The sequence below is a fragment of the Epinephelus moara genome, chromosome 24, assembly GCF_006386435.1.
Source record: "Epinephelus moara isolate mb chromosome 24, YSFRI_EMoa_1.0, whole genome shotgun sequence".
NCBI lineage: Eukaryota > Metazoa > Chordata > Actinopteri > Perciformes > Serranidae > Epinephelus > Epinephelus moara.
Window position 1 is genome coordinate 17,383,163 of NC_065529.1, and position 19,927 is coordinate 17,403,089.

The 19,927-nt window shown below is 40.7% G+C and overlaps 1 protein-coding gene across 1 annotated transcript; it reads left to right on the forward strand.

Annotated features, from left to right (window-relative positions):
- Positions 1-437: 437 nt before the first annotated feature.
- On the forward strand, positions 438-9,925 carry LOC126386751 (adenosine receptor A1-like). Its single transcript, XM_050039308.1, has 3 exons — positions 438-1,734; positions 5,169-5,463; positions 5,601-9,925. Exons 1-3 carry the CDS (start codon positions 1,394-1,396, stop codon positions 5,982-5,984), a joined length of 1,020 nt encoding a protein of 339 aa, XP_049895265.1. The 5' UTR covers positions 438-1,393; the 3' UTR covers positions 5,985-9,925.
- The last annotated feature ends 10,002 nt before the right edge of the window (positions 9,926-19,927 follow it).

Below are 19,927 nucleotides of genomic sequence, written 5' to 3' on the forward strand. Positions count from 1 at the left end.
ATGATCTTGTAGGCTTGATGAAAGTCAGAGAGGAGTTGCAGCCGAATGACTGATGACAGACATAAATCATTCTCAGACCTTCACTGTAGCCAAGGTGAGAGAAAGATGCAACACTGATCATTTTTTATCCATGATCAAGTCATCACAGTGTTGTGTGTGTGTTTTGCCCCCCCCAGATTGGAGAATAAGTTTGTCTAAATACTGCAGTCCTGTTTGCAACCAAATACAAGGCAGATGAAGGTGCTACGTGTGCCGTGCCAGCGTACATGCTCATGTGTATGCAGTCACACCCTTTATTGCAACTTATTTATGAGTGTCATTTGCATCTATATAGGTCATTTGTGTGCGTGTGTCCTCCAGCTGAGTCCTGCTGGTCTCCACTGATACCAAGCTCATGTTGTCCACTATCGTTTTATTGTCTCCCTCTAACATAAAGCATATGACCATTTGTCTTCATCCACTTTCCTCTCTGTGTATCCTCTCCAGAGTGTGAGAGCTTCAGGCTTATACCTCTCACCCACTCTTCACTTCAGCCTGGATCACACTGAGGAAAAGTATCGGGGTGTATAGTAATGATGGGAAAATCCTCTTTTGATGCAGCCTTGTGATCTGAATATGTATTTTCCATCACATAAAGGAGTCTAAATGATGAAGGCATGTGGAAAATGTGTGATTTGCACTGCTGTAAGTTTGTGCATCTTTGACAATAGCTCAAAGATCCACCTGTCATATGGTTTCATGTTTGATATTCTCCTCCTCAGTGTGTCCACTCCCATAGAGGGCGAGCTTTCAGTCACACATGTGACTTTGCAGAACGACGATAAGGTGCTTTAAATAATCATCTGAACTCTCTGGGTGATGTTTCTAAACTGGGATTATTTCACAAGAAACTATTATCAGAGAAGAAAGACTGAGCCAACTGAACCCAGATGGAGTGGCTGATGGCGCATTTATCAGAAATGACTCGGTTTCAGCAGGGAATGACACTCCTGGGGGCTAATTCTGTTTATTTTTCCGACCTTTGACACATGCCTTACACTGAGGAAAGCAACATTGTTAATCCGCGCTTTGGGAACCTGTGACTCATTCCGTGTCCCGGGTCCGTGCTGTCCCTCCGCCAAGCGGGACTGCAGGGGCCACTTCATTCACTGAATCACCGCGTCGGGCCGTATGGAGACCAAGTTCTGCGTCTTGCGCGCAGCTCGATATCCTGGACCGGATCCTAAAATAATACAGAGCAACAGACACTACCTCTACCTCAGTGGGGACATTAAACATGCGAAAGCGAAGTCAGGGTATCTCAGTCGGTGCCCACAAACTCAAACAGGGAACTCCCTCGACGTGTTGAGGCTGTTTTCTCCGCTGAGCGCACACTCCTCCAGCATCCGTGAACATGCCTTCGGGTCTGCCTTCCTCTAAAGCCGTCTACATCGGGATGGAGGTGGTGATCGCCGTGTCGTCGGTCATCGGTAACGTGATGGTGGTCTGGGCTGTGCGTATTAACCGGTCTTTGAGGGACACCACGTTTTGTTTCATCGTCTCCCTGGCCTTGGCTGACATTGCGGTCGGCGCTCTTGTCATCCCCCTCGCCATCACCATCAGCATCGGACTCCAGACGCACTTCTACAGTTGCTTGTTGGTCGCCTGCACGGTGCTCGTCCTCACTCAAAGTTCAATCCTGGCGCTCCTGGCCATCGCCATCGACCGCTATCTGAGAGTCAAAATACCCATGAGGTAGGCCTAAAGGTGAATTCTTCTAGTTTCCAATATCTTGTCTCATTTACAGAAGCCTTTGTGTCTGGTGCGCTGCTCGAACCAAGGGCACAAACCAGAGCGGTCATACAGGCTGTTAATCTAAGCTCCAAACAGACATGACTGTAACATGTAGGCTACTCTAAAGGTGTGTCTAATCATTTTAATTAATTTACAGTAACCTTAATGTATGGCTATATTAATCTGCTTTGACATCTCTGTAATATATCCACCGGAAAGTACAGTCTGTCAGTAATAAAAGTCAAGGACCTATAAGGCTATGTCATTTTATTACCTGCTTTTAGTTGTTCAGATAATATTTTTGGACTTATTAATTCAGTATTAATTAATTTATTCCTCAAGTGTACACTTCCAATATATAATATCAGCCCACCCAAAATATGAGCTGTAAACCAAAGCAATAACAACGTAATACACATGTATGATTTTTAAAATGTAGTAGAGGGGGGGGGGGGGGGGGGGTGTATATTAAATGCCCTCTACAGCCTCTCTGATTTTTGAAAAATATTTATTTATTATATTTTTTTCTAATACTGATTTGTTGATAGATAGATAGATAGATAGATATGTTGGTAGGTAGACTGATCAATAGACTGGTTGATTCAATACAGATACATGGATGAATAGAGATAATCTTGTTATTTACATTTTTAGCTTTTACCGGATGCTCAGGGTCCAAAGACAGGTTCACGCCAATTTGTTTTTTTTTTTTAAATCTGTGGAATTTCACATCTGTGTGGAGGCCAGCTGTTTCAGATCCTGAAGCACATGGGGGTCATAAATGTCATACCTCTTTACCGCTTCTGAGTTGGTTTGTTGATAATTAACTTGACTGTAAACTGACATTTCTGGGGATTGCATAGTAACAAAGAACTGTAAAATGTAAATGTTATCATTAGTTAGCAATCCTCTTGCCTCACCCATAATTTCACTGAAAACTCAAGTTTCCACATGAAGTTGACTAATTAAACAATGAGGCTGGCAGAGAATGCATGACTGGTCAATAGGCTCATGGTGGCTGGTTGATGGATTGCGCAATTTCTCAAACTGGCAACCAACACACACATAGAAACATGCACACACAAACTGCACTCTGTCACTCAGAGGGCAGTAACACAGGAACAATAAAACAAAATATACTGTGTAGCATGATACAGTAGCAGATGTAGTGACAGAGTAAGGTAATAAATGATAAATATCTCACCGTTTTCAATTGTAACACTAGATACATTTGACAACTTTGTGTGTCATGTAAAAATATTGTGTTAGAGTGACTATAAATCAGATTCTGTGTCAGGTAATACAATATTTCTCCAAAGGGCTGGCAGAAAAAGTGCTCTGATGCTCTCCCAAGTCACAAATCTAAGAAATTTTACTTCTGTTTTACTGCTGATCCTTTATTTAGCCAGACACTTCAACCTGGGCATGTTCACATTTTAAACACCAGTGAATTGTATTTTACTGTCTCGTACTAAGTGATAATGTGAGCCAGAAATGGAGTCCCCCTCCCTACACCACCCCTGGGACTCGGGAGGGACACAGTTTACCAGGCACTGATTGCTTTTTATAGCGGAGGTGGTTTGGAAGCACAGTGTCACGATAAGAGTGGCGTGTCTGAGATTTGAAAAGGTCCAAACTATTGCTAGCGCGTCTAGCTGGAGGATGGGATTTAGAAGGTAGGAGATGATGATGGAAATCCCAGAGGAAAGTAGACATAGTTAGAGGACTGTCGAGTCCAGAAAGTAATTTTTGGCAGATGAACAGCTGATATGCATGCAGACAGACAGCCGAGCTTTACGAGCAGCTGGACAGGGAGTTACAAGCACACGAGTTAAGATTAAAACTGTCGTCACATATGGGAATACCTCCAGACGCTCTTTAAATATCCTTTCAGTATACATTCATACATCCTGTGTTGTGTCTGCCTCACCCTGTCTGAACTCCTGAGTGTGTGTGTGCTTTATGTGATAGAGAATGAATCAAGGGAAAAAATATGACAGTCTGGCTCTGGCACATTTCTCAGTGTGTTTCTGTGTTAATGCTAGTGACGTGAGCCAAGGATCACGCATGATAAGAAGAGAGAAAAAATGTGCAAGAGAGAGAAAGGAGAAGAATGAACCCCTGTGATTATTTACCCAGCTCTTTCATCTGATTGAATCAGCACTTGAATTACAAAAATCAACAGCCCAGTCAACCACTGGAATCTCTCATGTGCGCTCGACAATGACTAATTCTCAGACCTGTCCAATAGCAGACCATTGTGTGGGAGAGATGACGAGTGACATCCTACTGAGATACCAAGAACTGATGACAGTATGTTAGGCAACAGCTACCAGTTTTCCGAGCAGCAGAGAGGTCTTGCTTGTGTCTGATTGATGCTCGATTTGTTTCTGAGCACACAGCAATGATTTCCAGAGAAAGATCATCAGACTGAAACTACATCACCTGCTGCCATCAGACATAAAAAAAGAGTTGGACATTACAAGGAAAAACTACTGGAAACAGCTTACACTATAAATCAGCCCTGATCCATCAACCCCACAAATTGCAGCCTTAGAGTAAGACTATGTGACCTTAGAAAGAAGGAATAACACATTCTTCCTTTTACAAATAAAGCATTTAACTTATGGGTAATAAAACGCACCAGTGCTCAGTTTAACATACTCAAGAGTTTTTCTACTACAGGCTTACATGGTGGGTATATGGTTACAAAATGTTAGCTGATGTTAGTAAGCTTCATCCCAGGGATACTCAACCCGGGGGCCACTTTTGCAAAATGTCAGGAGGCGAAGGGCCAGTTAATAAACAAACAGCAGTCACGTCAGCCCTGCACAGGTTAGGTGTATGCAGGGGAATATCTAGAATCTGAGGATATCTTTGGCTTAGCTCAGAATTCTGTTCGGGATCCTCCCTTTTTTTTTTATTTTGATGTTTTTTATGCACTCTGGCGCCTTATTTAAATCCAAGGAATCAAAAAAAATTCTAGTGTGAGTCAAGTATTTTTTATTATGAATTACAAAATGGTTGGCAGGCCACCTGGCACCCTATTATGAACCAGATGTGGCCCACTGACCTTAAGTTGAGTATCACTGCTTCAGCTAGATATTGCTCTGTAACTCACATTACCAGGCCAGTTTCGTGACTTTATGACTCTTCTTCACTTTTGCTACTTTTGCACTATGTTTTAGCATTTACCTTTATCCTGTAATTGTCACTTGGGGCAACAGTTGATAGGCTTCTGTTTAACAGCAAGAGTTGAAACAACAAACCAAGATACTTGCAGAATTGCTAACAGTATTAGCTTCATAAAGGGAATGTTTTTTTTCAGATCTTTGCATTAATTTATGTTGTAGTGGACTGAATTAAAAACAAGATCTAATCTCTTCTTGCCATAGCTACAAACGGGTGGTGACTCCTCGGCGAGCTGGCACAGCAGTGTTATTGTGTTGGCTGGTGTCCATCATAGTGGGCCTCACGCCCATGTTGGGTTGGAATAACCTGCAGCTTCTCCGTGACAATGGCTCCCTGGTCACTGATGACCTCTTGGTGACCTGTGAGTTTGAGACAGTCATCAGCATGGACTACATGGTCTACTTCAACTTCTTTGGCTGGGTGCTGCCACCTCTGCTCCTCATGCTAGCCATCTATGTCGAGATATTCTACATGATCCACAAGCAGCTCAACAAGAAGGTGAGCCCTTCCTCTTCTTGTGGTCACTTTGTTTGATATGCAACAATAAAAAGACAATTAATTTGCAATTAAATGTGAACTGATTTGACTAAAATTGAATCTATATGCTGATGATCTTCTCCTTTATCTCTCTGTAGGTGACAGCTAGCCACACAGACCCCAGCCGCTACTATGGCAAGGAGCTCAAGCTAGCCAAGTCACTCGCCCTTGTTCTTTTCCTCTTTGCAGTCAGCTGGCTCCCTCTTCACATCCTCAACTGCATCACCCTCTTTTGCCCCGCCTGTAATAAGCCAGAGTTCCTCATTTACATCGCCATCATCCTCACCCACGGCAACTCGGCTGTCAACCCCATCGTGTATGCTTTCCGCATCAAGAAATTCCGCACAGCGTTCCGTAAAATCTGGAAACAGTATGTGCTTTGTCAGGAATCAGTCGGTCGGCTTCCTCAAAGAGGGAGCCAGACAGGACAAAGTCATGAGAGGAGGCTGAGGCAGAATGATGATGACGATGATGATGTGTGACCTTTGCTAACTAATTGGATTGCTGTGTAACTGTTGAGTTTCACTCCGCTGGTTCACAGAATGGAGGACTCTGGCTTTATGTTCGAGGAATTACTGGTCAAAACAGCCTTTGGCATCACAGGATGTCAGACGTGGGAACTCCATCATGAACTGACTGATTCACTCCATCGGACACACTCTAAGAGAGCAGGATGACAAATCAGCATGGAGACAGGATAAACGTCCTCAATCAGACTTTGATTTTAATCAGATTGATGGTTTATTTCTCCACTGGCTGACAAAATGAAGATGATGCCGTATGAGATAATGGGCTTCTCATCAGTTTCAGCACCAACCTGTTGAACTTGAATCAGTAAGTGTATATCTGTAGCACATGCTGTACATGAGTAGTGTATGCTATATTGTATTTCTGACCTGAATTAAAACTCATGGCCTTTTTTATGTGAACGATCTCAGATAGTTAAACATCATATTATGTGTTACATTTACATGTCTGTGGCCTTAAAGACAGAAAATGAAGAGGAACTAAGCTACTAAAGTGTAAATCTGGTAAACCAGTGGTGGGCAAGCAGGAAGTTTGCGCAACCAGCTTGGTGCTTTGAGTTGGACCAGGACACAGGATGTACTGTATGCTGGCTGCATGGGTAAAAACTAGGTCAAACTGACTCGCTTGGAATTACAGTCGAGGATCTTTGGTGCGATGAACGTCTAGTTTGCCTGCACCAATGTCAGTTGTGCAGTAACTTATTAGACTCATGGCCCATGCAGATGTGTGGTCCAATGCAGCACAAGTGAAGATTGTGTTTTTGCTGTTTTTGAGAATATTTGACTGGCAGAGTGACTAATACTAGGTAGTAATAGTTGTAGCTGAAAACAGCATATATACTATAAGAAAAAATTACTTGATGCTCCTCTGTAAGTATTTGTGGGCATGGACAATGGTAAAAACTATGGAGCCACCTATTAGTAACTATATAACTATAGCTGCTGGACTGTGAATCTAAGAAATGTTGGAGCTCCTCCATCCAATTTTTATCTGGGGGATAATCAATTTAAACCTAAAATGTACCTCTACTGTACATGCACCACCAGGCTCTTTCCACTACTAGCAGGTGTTTTCTGTTACGTTTTCATTTCTGTTATGGGGGTGACTTGAAGGTTCAGCGTGTAGAATTTAGGGGGATATATTGGCAGAGATAGAATAATATAACAAATATGTTTTCTGTAGTGTGTAATCGCTTGAAAATAAGAATCATAATGTTTTTGTTACTTAGAGTGAGCCATTAATATATACATAGGGAGTAGGTGTTCGTCCACAGAGTCCACCATGTTGGACCACTATGATTGTGCAGTAGCCCAGAACAGACAAACCAAACACTGGCCCCTGATATGGCCATTTGTGTTCTTAAAATTCTGTGATTACCACTGTAGTTAGCAGCCCCTCCGCACAATGAGCAGCGTCATAAAAACGCCTTCTTTTTTTTAAATTTAAAACTTTATTCAGTGTTTTTATCGGTTTAAATCATTGGGTCCATTTGCTTTGTAAAGGAAGAAACCTTTCTTCAAATTCTCATTGGTCAGACAATCGCTGGTGTTACTTTAATAAGTGTGTGTGTCCACCAAAGGTTTCTTTACCTAGCTGAAAAAGGACACCTGTTATTGTCCTCTGTGATAATTGGGTCTTCGCTGTGTTTGTCCTGCCAGTATGGTTAATGTTAGCTACTCGGCGAAAAATCTCCCTCTTATATGCAGGTTTCAGAGATATTAATGTTAGTAATGTTATGTTGTACATGACATTGTCAACCCCAGAGTTAACTTCTAAAGTGTTCAGTATGTCAGATTTTTCTCATCAGTCCTGTTCTACACTTAGTTTTTTTCTGGCATTATTACATTGGAGATCACATTTAAATTTCACTCAAGGCATTCCACTTGCCTGAACACAGAGTTAACTTGCCCTTGGCAAGTGTTTATATGGATCCCTGTGACAGGATAAATACACTTTGGTGGACACACTGTGCTAAAAGGTTGTGCACTCAGCGCACTGGGCCGATTTAGTTGATATAAAGATAACCTCTACAGATTATTTAACCCCAATATATTGGTCAATGAGCAGGCAGAATTTCAGTCAACCAAGATTTTCTGTGGTTGATTACAGCCCTAGTTATCAGAGAAGAAAAAGTAAGCACACATTAGCAGATGCTGGGCTAGTGGCCTGTCTCCAGCATGCCAAACAATGTCAGAGAAACACTGATTTGTTACATGAAACTGCTTTATTCAGTGTTTTTACTGACTTTATTCACCTGGTTCGTTTGTTTTGGAGAGGAGGACACCTATGCGAATAATTCAGCTTTTGATTAAAACCTCCCAAACAATGAACATTAAAGTAATCCCAACCAGGAGTTCATGCTGAGCACAATGGAGAAGTTTCAGCTGGTTGCAATCTGCAATCCTCTACACTAGATGGCACTAAATCCTACACACTGCACCTTTAAAACTGACCAGTGTTGCCCATTCAAATTAGTGAGATTCAACATAAGAGGACATACACTGAAACGCCACTGCTGACACTTACAATATGTACTGTATGTAACGAATATATGTATAAATGTTACTGGGAGATACTGTATAAAATTCACCTCACTGAGCCAGCAGGTGTTCTCTTACAGCTGTTGATTGGGAAAATCACCCTTCAACCATCTCATAGTAAGCAAAAAATATATCAGCATATGGTGAGGTCTGATTAAAATTCATAATGCTAAGATGAAATGATTTTATTATCTGTTCACATGAAAACGTGTCTTGCATTACATACTCAAAACAAAACATAAACACCCTCCAGTAATCATCAGAAACACATGATACAATATATGTAGTATCTGAGAACAACACATTTGTCCCTTGTTATGCACGCACACACACATGCTATGTGTGGTAGCATGTGGATAAATCCACTCTGTTCTTTATGACAGAAATAGCATCTCACTTTCTCTCCATGCTTCTCCGTATCAGGGCTAAAGCCATCAGCGATGAGAGGCCATTTTTTGCGCACACACATCGATCTTCTGCCACTCGGCAGAGAGAGCTGCTCATGTGTGAATAAGTGAGGAGGTTATGAGGGCGTAGGAGTCCAGGGGTGAGGTGGGACAGGGTGGAAGGATTATTCTGTTTACAAGGGAACCTGAAGGCGAGACTGCCGCTGAGGAACTCATCAAGACAACTCTGAGGAGGTCAACACTGAGGCCACCCTGTCGCTTTCCCATCAAATAAACAAGCCTGTTAATGTGACCCTGTTGATCTCTGTCTTTACCATCTGTGGCAATGTGTAACAACATATACAGTACACACACACACACACACACACATAGTATGTCTTCATCAGACAAGTGTACTCTCATTGTATTTCCAATGCTGCTCTTATAATAATGTTTCCATGTGATTCTTTTCTCACTTTGTGCTCCTGTGAAATATTTATAAAGCCACTAAGTGTAGAATTGGATATTTATCAAGATTTAAGACATTATAACATGTTTGTAGAAAAATTTGACAATCTAGAGGAAAATTCAAAGTGTATGTTACTATTATTATTATTATTATTATTATAGAGGATGAGGACGAACGTATCTAACACAGTGTCCTTTTTGTTACTGCCACTGGGGGGTGCCAACATCTGACATTATTAATTCTACACATAGTGGCTTTAAGGTTTTATCTGTTTGTTTTTATCTGTTCGACTGAACCAGTGTTATAATTTAAACATGATTTGTGCAATACTCTCAGATGTACATTACCAATATCAAAAGAAAAACTATAGCATAGATATTGTACATGTTGACACTGTTAATCAGACTCAAGTGCTGGATGTTCACGGCGGTTTAAGTGCTAATATGGTGAGCTGTTTTGTCAATCATAATTATGAAGGAATACATTAATAAAAAGGTCGGTTGATGAAGTCAAAATACAGAAGGCAGACTCTTAATCTTTGCTCATTGTGAATGTTTTGTAAATGCAGCTCGTGTTAACTGCTGTGCTGTTAACGCTAACATCAAAGACTAGAGGAAGGAGATAAAGTTGCTTTCATCATTGATGCTTACTAAGAATTTGATGATGAGTGTTATCCAGTAGTTTTGATATTCAACAGAAGGTCTTTACAGGATTGTAAGAACACGTCATCACTCAATTTTCATACACCAGAATCTTTTTATGTTTCTCTGTTGCTCACTCTTTCTGTCAAACGCACACACTCATACAGACAAGTAAAGTCAAGCTTATGTAGCCTGAAATCAGAGGTTTGTGCCAGAGGGCTACACAGTATTTGAAGTACACACCAATCAGCCACAACATTAAAACCACTGACAGTTGAAGAAGATGGATCATATTGTTACTATGCAGCATCCTGCTGGGAAACTTTGGGTCTTGGCATCATCCACCTAAACATGGCTGCAGACCAAGCACCCCCCCCTCATGGCCACCCCAGCAGGACCATGCGCCACACTGCAAAAACTGCTCTGAAATGGGCCGACAAACATGACAGAGAGCTCAAAGCGTTGCTCTGGCTTGTAAATTCCCCAGATCCTTATCTCTTCACCCATCTGTCGTGCAAGTACACCAGAGGTCCTGTGTCCATGCCTCAAAGGTCAGAGCCAAGTCCGGTCGACTGTGGGGTCTCCTTGGGTGTCCTGTGATGCCTGGCACCAGGGTGTTGGCAGCGGATCCTTTGAGTCCTGTGGGTTCAGATGTGTGGCTCTGGCACCTCCCACAGATGATCGATTAGATTGGGATCTGGGGAATTCAGAGGCCACGTCGACACCTTGAACTCTTTGTCACATTTGTCGGTGCCAATGCTGAGCAGATTTTGTGGTGTGGCAGAGCACATTGTCCTGCTGCTTGGGTGGCCATCCGGGATTGCAGTGTCATGAGGGGGTTTACTTAGATTGCATTGTAACAAGATGATCAACATCATTCACTTTACCTGTTGCTTATAATGTTGTGGCTGATTGAGGTGCGACGGACTGTAACACATAGGTCAGTGTCCATTATTAAATACTTTTACATATGATTTCATTTTCACTTCGTTTTTGTTTGTTTTCATCAAAATTGTATCCAGGGAAAATATCACTTGAACAGACTTTTTTCCACAGCAGTCGTTTTGACTTTGCTGCATTGTTACTTACTGAAACAGAGCCATTTAAAGTTATTGGTTCCACATGGGCTTTTCCTGCTTTGTCGAGTCAAAATGTCTACTTTTAAAAAGGCGCAACAATCTCATGTACGAGGAACGATCAAAAGCGTAGGTGGCACGGTGGTGCAATGGTTAGCATTATCACCTCACAGCAAGAGGGTTTGGACCCCTGGGTGGGTACTTCGGGTTAGGTTAGGTTATTGGTGCAGGTTAGGTTATTGGTGACTATGAATTGTCCATAGGTGTGAATGTGAGTGTGAATGGTTGTCTGTCTCTATGTGTTAGCTCTGTGATAGTCTGGCGTCCTGTCCAGGGTGTACCCAAGTGTTGGATGCTCAAAATGTTCTGGCTGAGGACCCCCAAACCCTCTGTTTCATTTGTCCTACCCAATGTTGAAAAGCAACCCAGACCGTTTAGAGCAATAACGACACAAAAGTGATGCTAGTGTTTATGTAGTTGTTACAGTATATAAATGAGGTGTGTTTGTGCTTATTCTAAATGAAACCCCCTGGTTGTGCTACTTTTAAATTGAAACACAGACTTTATGGCAGTGTCTGAACTATCCACCCTATAAATAGAGAGAATGGATTGCCTGGCCAGAACTCCCCCGACATGTCTCACAGAGTTAGCATGGAGTTGGTGCAGAATGCCAAACAGCAACAGAGAGAGGGAGGTGTGACTGTGCTTGACAGCTTGACTTTGGGAGTGGTGGTGAATATCTGCTTCAGGCCAACAATGCAATGGCTATATATTACTTCAAATCAAATAAATACATGACAAGCAAATGCATGTTACTTCCAGTTAATTGCTCTGTGAAGAAGGTGTTAGGTGTGTGTTGTGTCAAGACTGTCAGCAAGAATTTCTCATATTTACGAGCACCCTCCACATTCCAGCTGCCTCACAGAGGTGAAAACCTGAAGTCAGGTGACTTAACATCCCAATGTCGACTGCAGCCAGAGAGCTGCAGGCGCTGTGATCACAACAACAGAGAGAAACATAAAGGATTTTTTAAAATACATCCATTCCTTTAGACATCCATTCTGTAAAAGGAAGAGAAACTTGCAAACACCATATAAAATTTGATCCAGGCTTGTTTGGTTCCTCCTTCACAATCACACTCTCCATGTTCGTGATGTTCATATGGTTAGTCTTAAAATATGGGTGGCGGCTTTCACACTGGTCAGTGCTGCACTCTGCTGGTTACTGTGCAGTAGAGAAACAACATTATGAGGCACAACGGGACTGTGGAGAGTTCAAAACATAAAGCAAGAAAGAAAAGACATTGAGATTCATACATATACATGCAGATATAGTTCAGGTCTGTGTACTACCAGGCATAGAAGAAACTATTGCAGACACTTCCTTACCTAATTTTATTTCTGTAATTATTTGATAAAGACATGCTTAGTCGGTCTCAGAGAGAACTTTGTCCCCATGTCATTTAACTTGTCACCTAAATATTTTTCTACCACCGTATGCTTTTCCTGTGATCTCATGCATTATACAGTAACTGCATCTTTACAGAGACAAAAATAAATCACAAACAAATCTTAAACACTTTCGAGGGTTTTTGAATGGGTTTAAATGTGAGTATTATTGTTTCTTCTTTTCTCAAGCTCTGCCGTAACACTTAATAGAGGGCGATCCTCCCTCTCCCATTCCTTGTGTGTGGAGGAGGTATTGGAAATTTCCACATAGGCAATACCAAGCATTTGGCTGATAGAGTGCCAAAGCCTGTAAAGGGTAGAGATCAGTTTCTTTTACAATTTCAGGCTATGGTAAGTGGTGTAATTTTGGCAATTTTAAAAGAAAACCAGCCAGCAGGTTTCGGGGGTTCTGAGTGTCTTTAAAATAAATACAAAATCCAATCATTTAAATGTGTATGTCCCTCCTTTAAGCCAAAATAAAAATATAAGTCCCTCCTCAGTGCTTAAAACATGATTTAACATGCCTCTCCAGTTTAACACCACCCCCTCCCTCTTCATAAATAACAAACAGCCCCTTACAGAACTACTCTTACTTCTGAATATAAGCTTGCCTTCGTATTTGTAGTACATTTACTTGGAAAAATTTGACTTGTTAGCATTTCAATTTGTTTATAATAATAAATATAATTGTTTGAAATGTGTAAAATGCATTAGGATATCTCAAAGTCATATCCAGAATGAACTAATACCCATATGAATAATAATTTTAAATGTATTTATTGAAATCATATAAAAAATTACAAAAACATAAAGGTGCCCTTTTAATCAAGTTTACAACCTGCAAATAAAAAAAGTTGCTCATGAAACATTCAAATGCTGGCCTTTGTGTTGTCCAACAGCTCTTTAGCTTGTAGGGAAGATATCACAGTTTCCACATACACCAAATATGTCCCATCAAACTGTAAAACAGACATGTATAAAATGGTGCCACTACATGTGTACATTATGGTTTCAATATTTCATTTTTTTCCCTCCATGTAAACATTGCATGCATTGTCTAAAATGTTGGAGAAGTATATCCCAAAGGACCACATATGATTAAGACATTCAGCACACTTTTTTTTTTTAAAGACAGACATTAGAGTACCCGTATATTTCTTGGAAAAATAAGTGATAGAAAACCCCATTCAAGTACTTGAAATCACAGCTTGGCTGAGCTCCGAAAATGGCATTCCCTGACTGAGTACACAGTTTGGACATAAATGGAATGAATGCTAAAGTGTGAACGTGGTGGGTTTAACAGTTTCACTGTTATAACTTATCATTGCACAAATTAAAATTATTTAAAGCTTTTCTGGCAGGCAAGAAAAAAGAGATGCATCAGCAAAATTAAATAAATCATATTTATATTAAATTAATTTAGTGAGACATGCAGGAGCCCCGAAGATGAACCCAAACAAATGGAAATAAATACACAAAATTGGGACTGAGACCACTGATCACTCAGAAAACTCTTCTGAAACAATCAAGAGGTTGCACAGGGAGTGATGTAGTGGAGAATAAACCATTAGTATATTGTGAGATTAGGTGTTTTCTGATGAATAAAAATGAAATTAATTGGAATGAAAGTGACTTTTTAAAATTGTTTTTGCTATAATAATTGTGATGACAATTAATTCACATTATTTATGAACCAAAGCACGTAGTACAAGTTAGTGGGAAGTGAAACTATTTCTCTCACTAGCAGCTGCATTCCATTTGATCAGCTCCCATCAGCTATCTTAACACACATGATTGCATTAACGTGTAACGAGCACTTGCATGACTGGATCATGGGGTTATCACCAGATTGTCGAAAACAGGAACTCTTGAGGAACATTCTAATGAAGAGGTTTAGTGTGTGATCAGATGCCTGTCTGCATGAAAACAAAACACAGAACAGACAGATACAGTGGCTCCACAAAGTGATCTGGTGAAATATTGTTATTCAGGCAGGTGTGCTTTGTTACAGAGAGGCTGGCTTGGCAAGACTCCGTCTCAAACGTCTGGCACTTTGTCCTGAGAGAAACCACACAAACACAAAATTACAGTCAAAAATTGACGAGTCACTCAGAACGAAACTAGACATGCGTCTTTAAACAGAACTATAACATAAGGGTGCACATGTGCAGATGTGGCTTTGGTCTAAATCTGTTCCTTAATGTGTTAATAAAAATTACATTGCGCAGAATACTCAACACACTGAAGTTTTGTACTGCAATACTAATTGCTGGATTTACTGTGTATTCAAGTAGGTCAATTTCATCTTTTAAAATGACTAAAAATACACATTAAGAAAAAAAAAAACCTCATTGATGGGGGCCAGTGGTGTAAAAGTAGAAATACAGCAGTCTTAAAATACTCAATAACACATAAAAGTCCTGATTTAAAATATTGTTTAAGTAACAGTATAGAAATATTATCAGCTAAATGTACTTGAAATATCAAAAATAAAAGGACTCATTATGCATTATGGCTCCTATTTACAGTGTTATACTACTATTAATATTATGTGTGTACGAGCATGCTGATGTTGTGGATCCACTTTTAGATACTTTATATACTACTGGGTAGATTAGTAGTACAATACAGCATCATCATAACTATATAAAAAGTACCTATAAATGTCAAATAAATGTAGTGAAGTAAAAAGTATATTTCCCTCTGAGAAGTATGTCAAAACAGTACTTTTGTTACACTGCACCACTAATGGGGGCGTGCTGTTTCACGCACTGGTGTTACAAAAATGTACAATCCGGGAATTCCAGTTTGAACACGAGTAAGGCCTGTCAGACTGCAACACACAGTCTGCAGTGGTTTTATAACACTATAAGACAGGAATTTACAACTCTCGCATGGTGGTCATGGTGACAATCATTTTATTTATGGAGCTGACTTACAGTATTAAAACTCTACTACGCTTGTCTGCTAGTTTCTGTAAACATAAGGCTGAACGGTTGAGTCAAATTTGCGTGACGTCTGCAGGTTAAACAAGTTCAGCGCACATTCAGGAAGTTGTATAACACCTAATGGGTAAGCACAAGGGCACGATGCAGTATTGCTTTAGTCGTTCGATGTCCAGTCAGGTGTGGTGGTTAACAAAAATGAAAGAGGAAGCACTTTGACTGATTAATCATTTCTTGTAAAATGGGGTGATGAAAAGAAAACGAAACTCAACTTGTTTGACACGTAGCAAGTAAAATACATCTCCAGTAAATGTAAAGAAAAGGTGCTTGTATATTGCACTTTATAGTGCTGTTATATTGCAAATAAAAGTCAGTGGTTGCGCAATGTGTCTCCTTGACCTTTTGTATTGTAGTTTTCCAGCCATCCTGATGTGTGCAAGTGATCTTAATTTTAAAAATATATATTAAAAAAACTTCTTACCCATCCACCTTGCTTAGTCACCCATGAAGCCACGCGCCTATTAAGGAATGAAGTCATGGCCTTCTGCACTTGACCTTTTAACTCTGGACAGGATTTCTTGACATACAGTCCAAAGGCCACCGAGGCCCTGATTAGCTGCACCTCTGAAGCAATTTCAGCCTGCTTGGAGACCTGACTCTGGCACACGGCATCCACGCCATCGCTAAACGCTTTGTCCAAGGCCTGGGGAGAGATAAGACAGAGGCCAAGATATTTTAGAGCAGGAAATTCAAGATGTAGACATTACTGTAGACATAAAGATGGGCCTTAACTACATTTAGCTCCCAGGTCAAGTTTGGAAACAGAAAAACACACCTACTGTTGGATCTATATTCAAATGTTTTGTTTGTTTGCTTTACAGTTTACAGTTATTTTTGATATACAAAACACATATTACAAATTTTAAAAATTAATTTATTTCATTTTAAAATTTAATTCCAATTCCCCCCCTGGGATCAATGAAGTGTTTCCGATTCTGAATTTCTGCTGTTTTGAGCTCCAGCCATTCGAGTCAAGTGAGTCACCGGACACTGTAACCTGAGAGTCTGCCTGAGTTTGCATTGAATGTTTACACAGAAGAAATTCAACCAAATGAAACCTGTTGACATTTCAAGACACAGACACACAAAACCAAAATCTATACCAATATCTTCATGGATAAGAAAATATTTTCACAACTAAATAATGAATAATCAACATTTGTTTCAGCATTCCTCCACAAAAAGTAGCAGTGCTTCCTCTGCCCATAAGTATCAAAGAATACACATAACCTCTGATCCTGTGAGTGCTAGTGATGGATTAATCAATCAATCCTTTGGACCCTCGCAGCAGATAAGGAAAAACTCCCCAAAAGAATCCCTTTAACGGGGCAAAAAATGGTTGAAACCTCAGGAAGAGCAGCTGAGGAGTGATCCCTCTTCCAGGACGTTAATATAAAATAAATTATCATAACAAACGCTTTTATCTGTCGCCGGGGGGGAAATTCAGGTGTTGCATTAGCACAATGACAGAATTAAGAACAGATAAACAGACAGTTAAAAGTATATAGAGTAAGATGAAACAGAAATAAATATAAAGTGGGGTAAATTAATCCTGATTGGGACAGTTTTTGAATTTCCGACGTGTATGAGCTTTTATTGCAGACATATATTTATGTTCCAACAAAGGTTTGTGAAATATCTTAATATGGGTGTAAATCACAGGTTTCATCATGATAGGTTATTATACAAATTCTTTTGACAGCAATACAGTCTTTGCTGATATCATAAAGTCTTCCAAGATACAATTTAATTTCGATTCAATTCAGGGGTCTGTGATCGACATGAGACGATATCAGTAAATGCCATTATCGTCTTTTTCTTGACTAGTTGCCACTGTCTCTCCCTGGCGCAGGAAGGAGGTACGCTTGGACAACAATGATGACACAAACATGCCATGGGAATTCTAAAATAAAGGCTTATCATAAAGAGATGACAATATGTATCAATATTTTTACTTTGCATCGATAATATTGGATTGTTGATCAGTGAATTGATAAATCAATCAAGATCGACATATTGTTACAGTTCTATAGTATATTAGCCATGACAAACGTATGGTCCCTGACAATGTCATTTTCCTCAACTCATAGGCTGAATCGAAAAGTCCGGACCTCACCGCACTTGCAGACTCACAGACTTCGCGGGCGCATTCCCAGGAAGTCTGGGAGTGCTTAGTCCAAAGCTACAATTCATCCACTCCACAAGGGGCCTCAAGCGAACTTCCTGCAGACCACATTTCATTGCAATACGGACGTGACGTTGTGGGTTAGTTATTGATAGTTAGGCCTATTAAAATGCTACTTGAATTATGAGGGCCAGAAATAATATTCAACCACATCATGATACAGGGAGATGTTGCATTTTATCATTGCAGCCTATCAGGCAGTGAGAAAGGCAAAAAAAATGCCTGAAAAGCAACAAAAGAAGGTCTTAATACATTTTTGTTTAGTCACAAAAAAGGCTATACATTCACTGTTCATCAGCTTATATGACATGTGTGAATATGACAGCAGCAATAGCTTAACGTTTCCACGGCAATGAGTAACACTACGAACAACTGAAGTTGAGGGCTCAGTCTGCAAGTCCACAGGGTGGACATCTGGATTCAGCCATAGACTGCAGGGTCAACTTCCTGTGCGATACCTGGCCTGCCTACCTACACTATGTGTCACACCAATGAGGACATGCAAATTTGATTCAGATTTCACAGCAAGGGTTCAGCAAAATAAATATATTTTCACTCGTCAGGTGAGAAAATAAACCCTGTACAGTCACTCTGTCCCATCTGACCTTATGTTCCAATCAACCTTAATTCACCCTTTGCACTTGCAGTGTGTATGGTGTACCTCTTGTGCTGCTGCTTTCTTCAGGTCATTCAGAGCAGCTTTAAACCTCATGTCGTCATCCAGGGCATCAGCCACAGCCCTCAGTTTATCAGCGATCAGAACTGGATCAAAACTATCTGCAAACAAAAACGAAACAGCACAAAAAACATGTAAAGCTATAACAGCATGTGACAGCAGACCTATATTTACAGTACACCTACCTACATACACAACCGAGAGAGAGTGACGTGGAAATTACATATATTGAGGTGTTTACGAGCAAAAGCAACGGACACTGCGTATGTGTGTTAACCTTAAATATAATTAAAGTCTATGATATATCACCACATTGACGTTTCGTTATGTAACGTTAGCTAAAAACGAAAGCTGGCTTCCCGATACTGTAGCTAACGTTTACAGTAAACACACCGACTCGTTTGTTCAGTAAAGTCGGTTCTCTCAGACACACACACACACACACACACACATCACACCATTCACGGACAGATACAACAAACTAACTCACCGTCTTCCCCTCCTGGGCTGTCAACCTCCAGTCCAGCATCTAAGAGGCAACGATTTCCATGCTCTTCCTCGTCTTCAAGCAGATATTTGATTATTTCAGTGGTCTGCCACTCGACCAAGTCTGCTGTCGGAGCCATTGCTGCTCACTACTGGCGGGCACAGCGCGCAGCCGCAAGCGGAGGTTGGGTAACTCTCGCACTTCCGGTGTACAAGCCTGAGTCATAGGGTACGTCCCAAGTCCCTTAAAATTAATGCTAACCACCTAACCTAGCCACCTTACCTAACTGTTTAGTCCCTCCCACTTAGGAAAACATATAAGGAGGAGGCCTTACTCTGAAGCGTCACGTAAAGCGACGTCCTATTCTGGTGACGGCGGCACCTATGGGCGGCACAGCTGGGGTGCGTCCCAAGTCTCTTAAATTATTGCTAGTGCTACTGCTAGCCGACTTTGCTAGCTGTTTAGCCCCTCCCACCTAGGAAAAAATGCGAGGAGCTAGCGCTAGGAGCGATGAGCGAGCATTGTCGGTTTAAGACACATGAGACGGCCTTACTCTGAAGCGTCACGTGAAGCGACGTCCATTCCTGATGACGACGGCACAACTGGATCTGCTGCATAACGGAGCCAGCGTTTAGCGTACATCCCAAGTCACATTATATTCGCTGATCAGGAAAAACTCCGCAAAAAACCCTTTAACGGGGAAAAAAAGGTAGAAACCAACTGAGTAGGGATCCCTCTTCCAGGACGGACAGACGTGCAATAGATGTCGTACAGAACAGATCAACATAATAAATTAACAGTAATCCGTATGACACAATGAGACAGAAAGAGAGAGAGAGAGAGAGAGAGAGAGAGAGAGAGGTGCAGGACAGACGGTAATGACAGTAGTTTACAACAACATGAAAGTAATAATATTAATTAATATTAATATTAATAGGCTAATTAATATTACCTACAAGCTATTAAACATTATTCCACTCACAT

Excerpts from the sequence above, each read along its gene's own strand:
- LOC126386751 (XM_050039308.1), top strand. The coding sequence starts at position 1,394 with ATGCCTTCGGGTCTGCCTTCCTCTAAAGCCGTCTACATCGGGATGGAG. Across the intron at positions 1,735-5,168 it reads AGAGTCAAAATACCCATGAG|CTACAAACGGGTGGTGACTC; the intron begins GTAGGCCTAAAG and ends TTCTTGCCATAG. Across the intron at positions 5,464-5,600 it reads ACAAGCAGCTCAACAAGAAG|GTGACAGCTAGCCACACAGA; the intron begins GTGAGCCCTTCC and ends ATCTCTCTGTAG.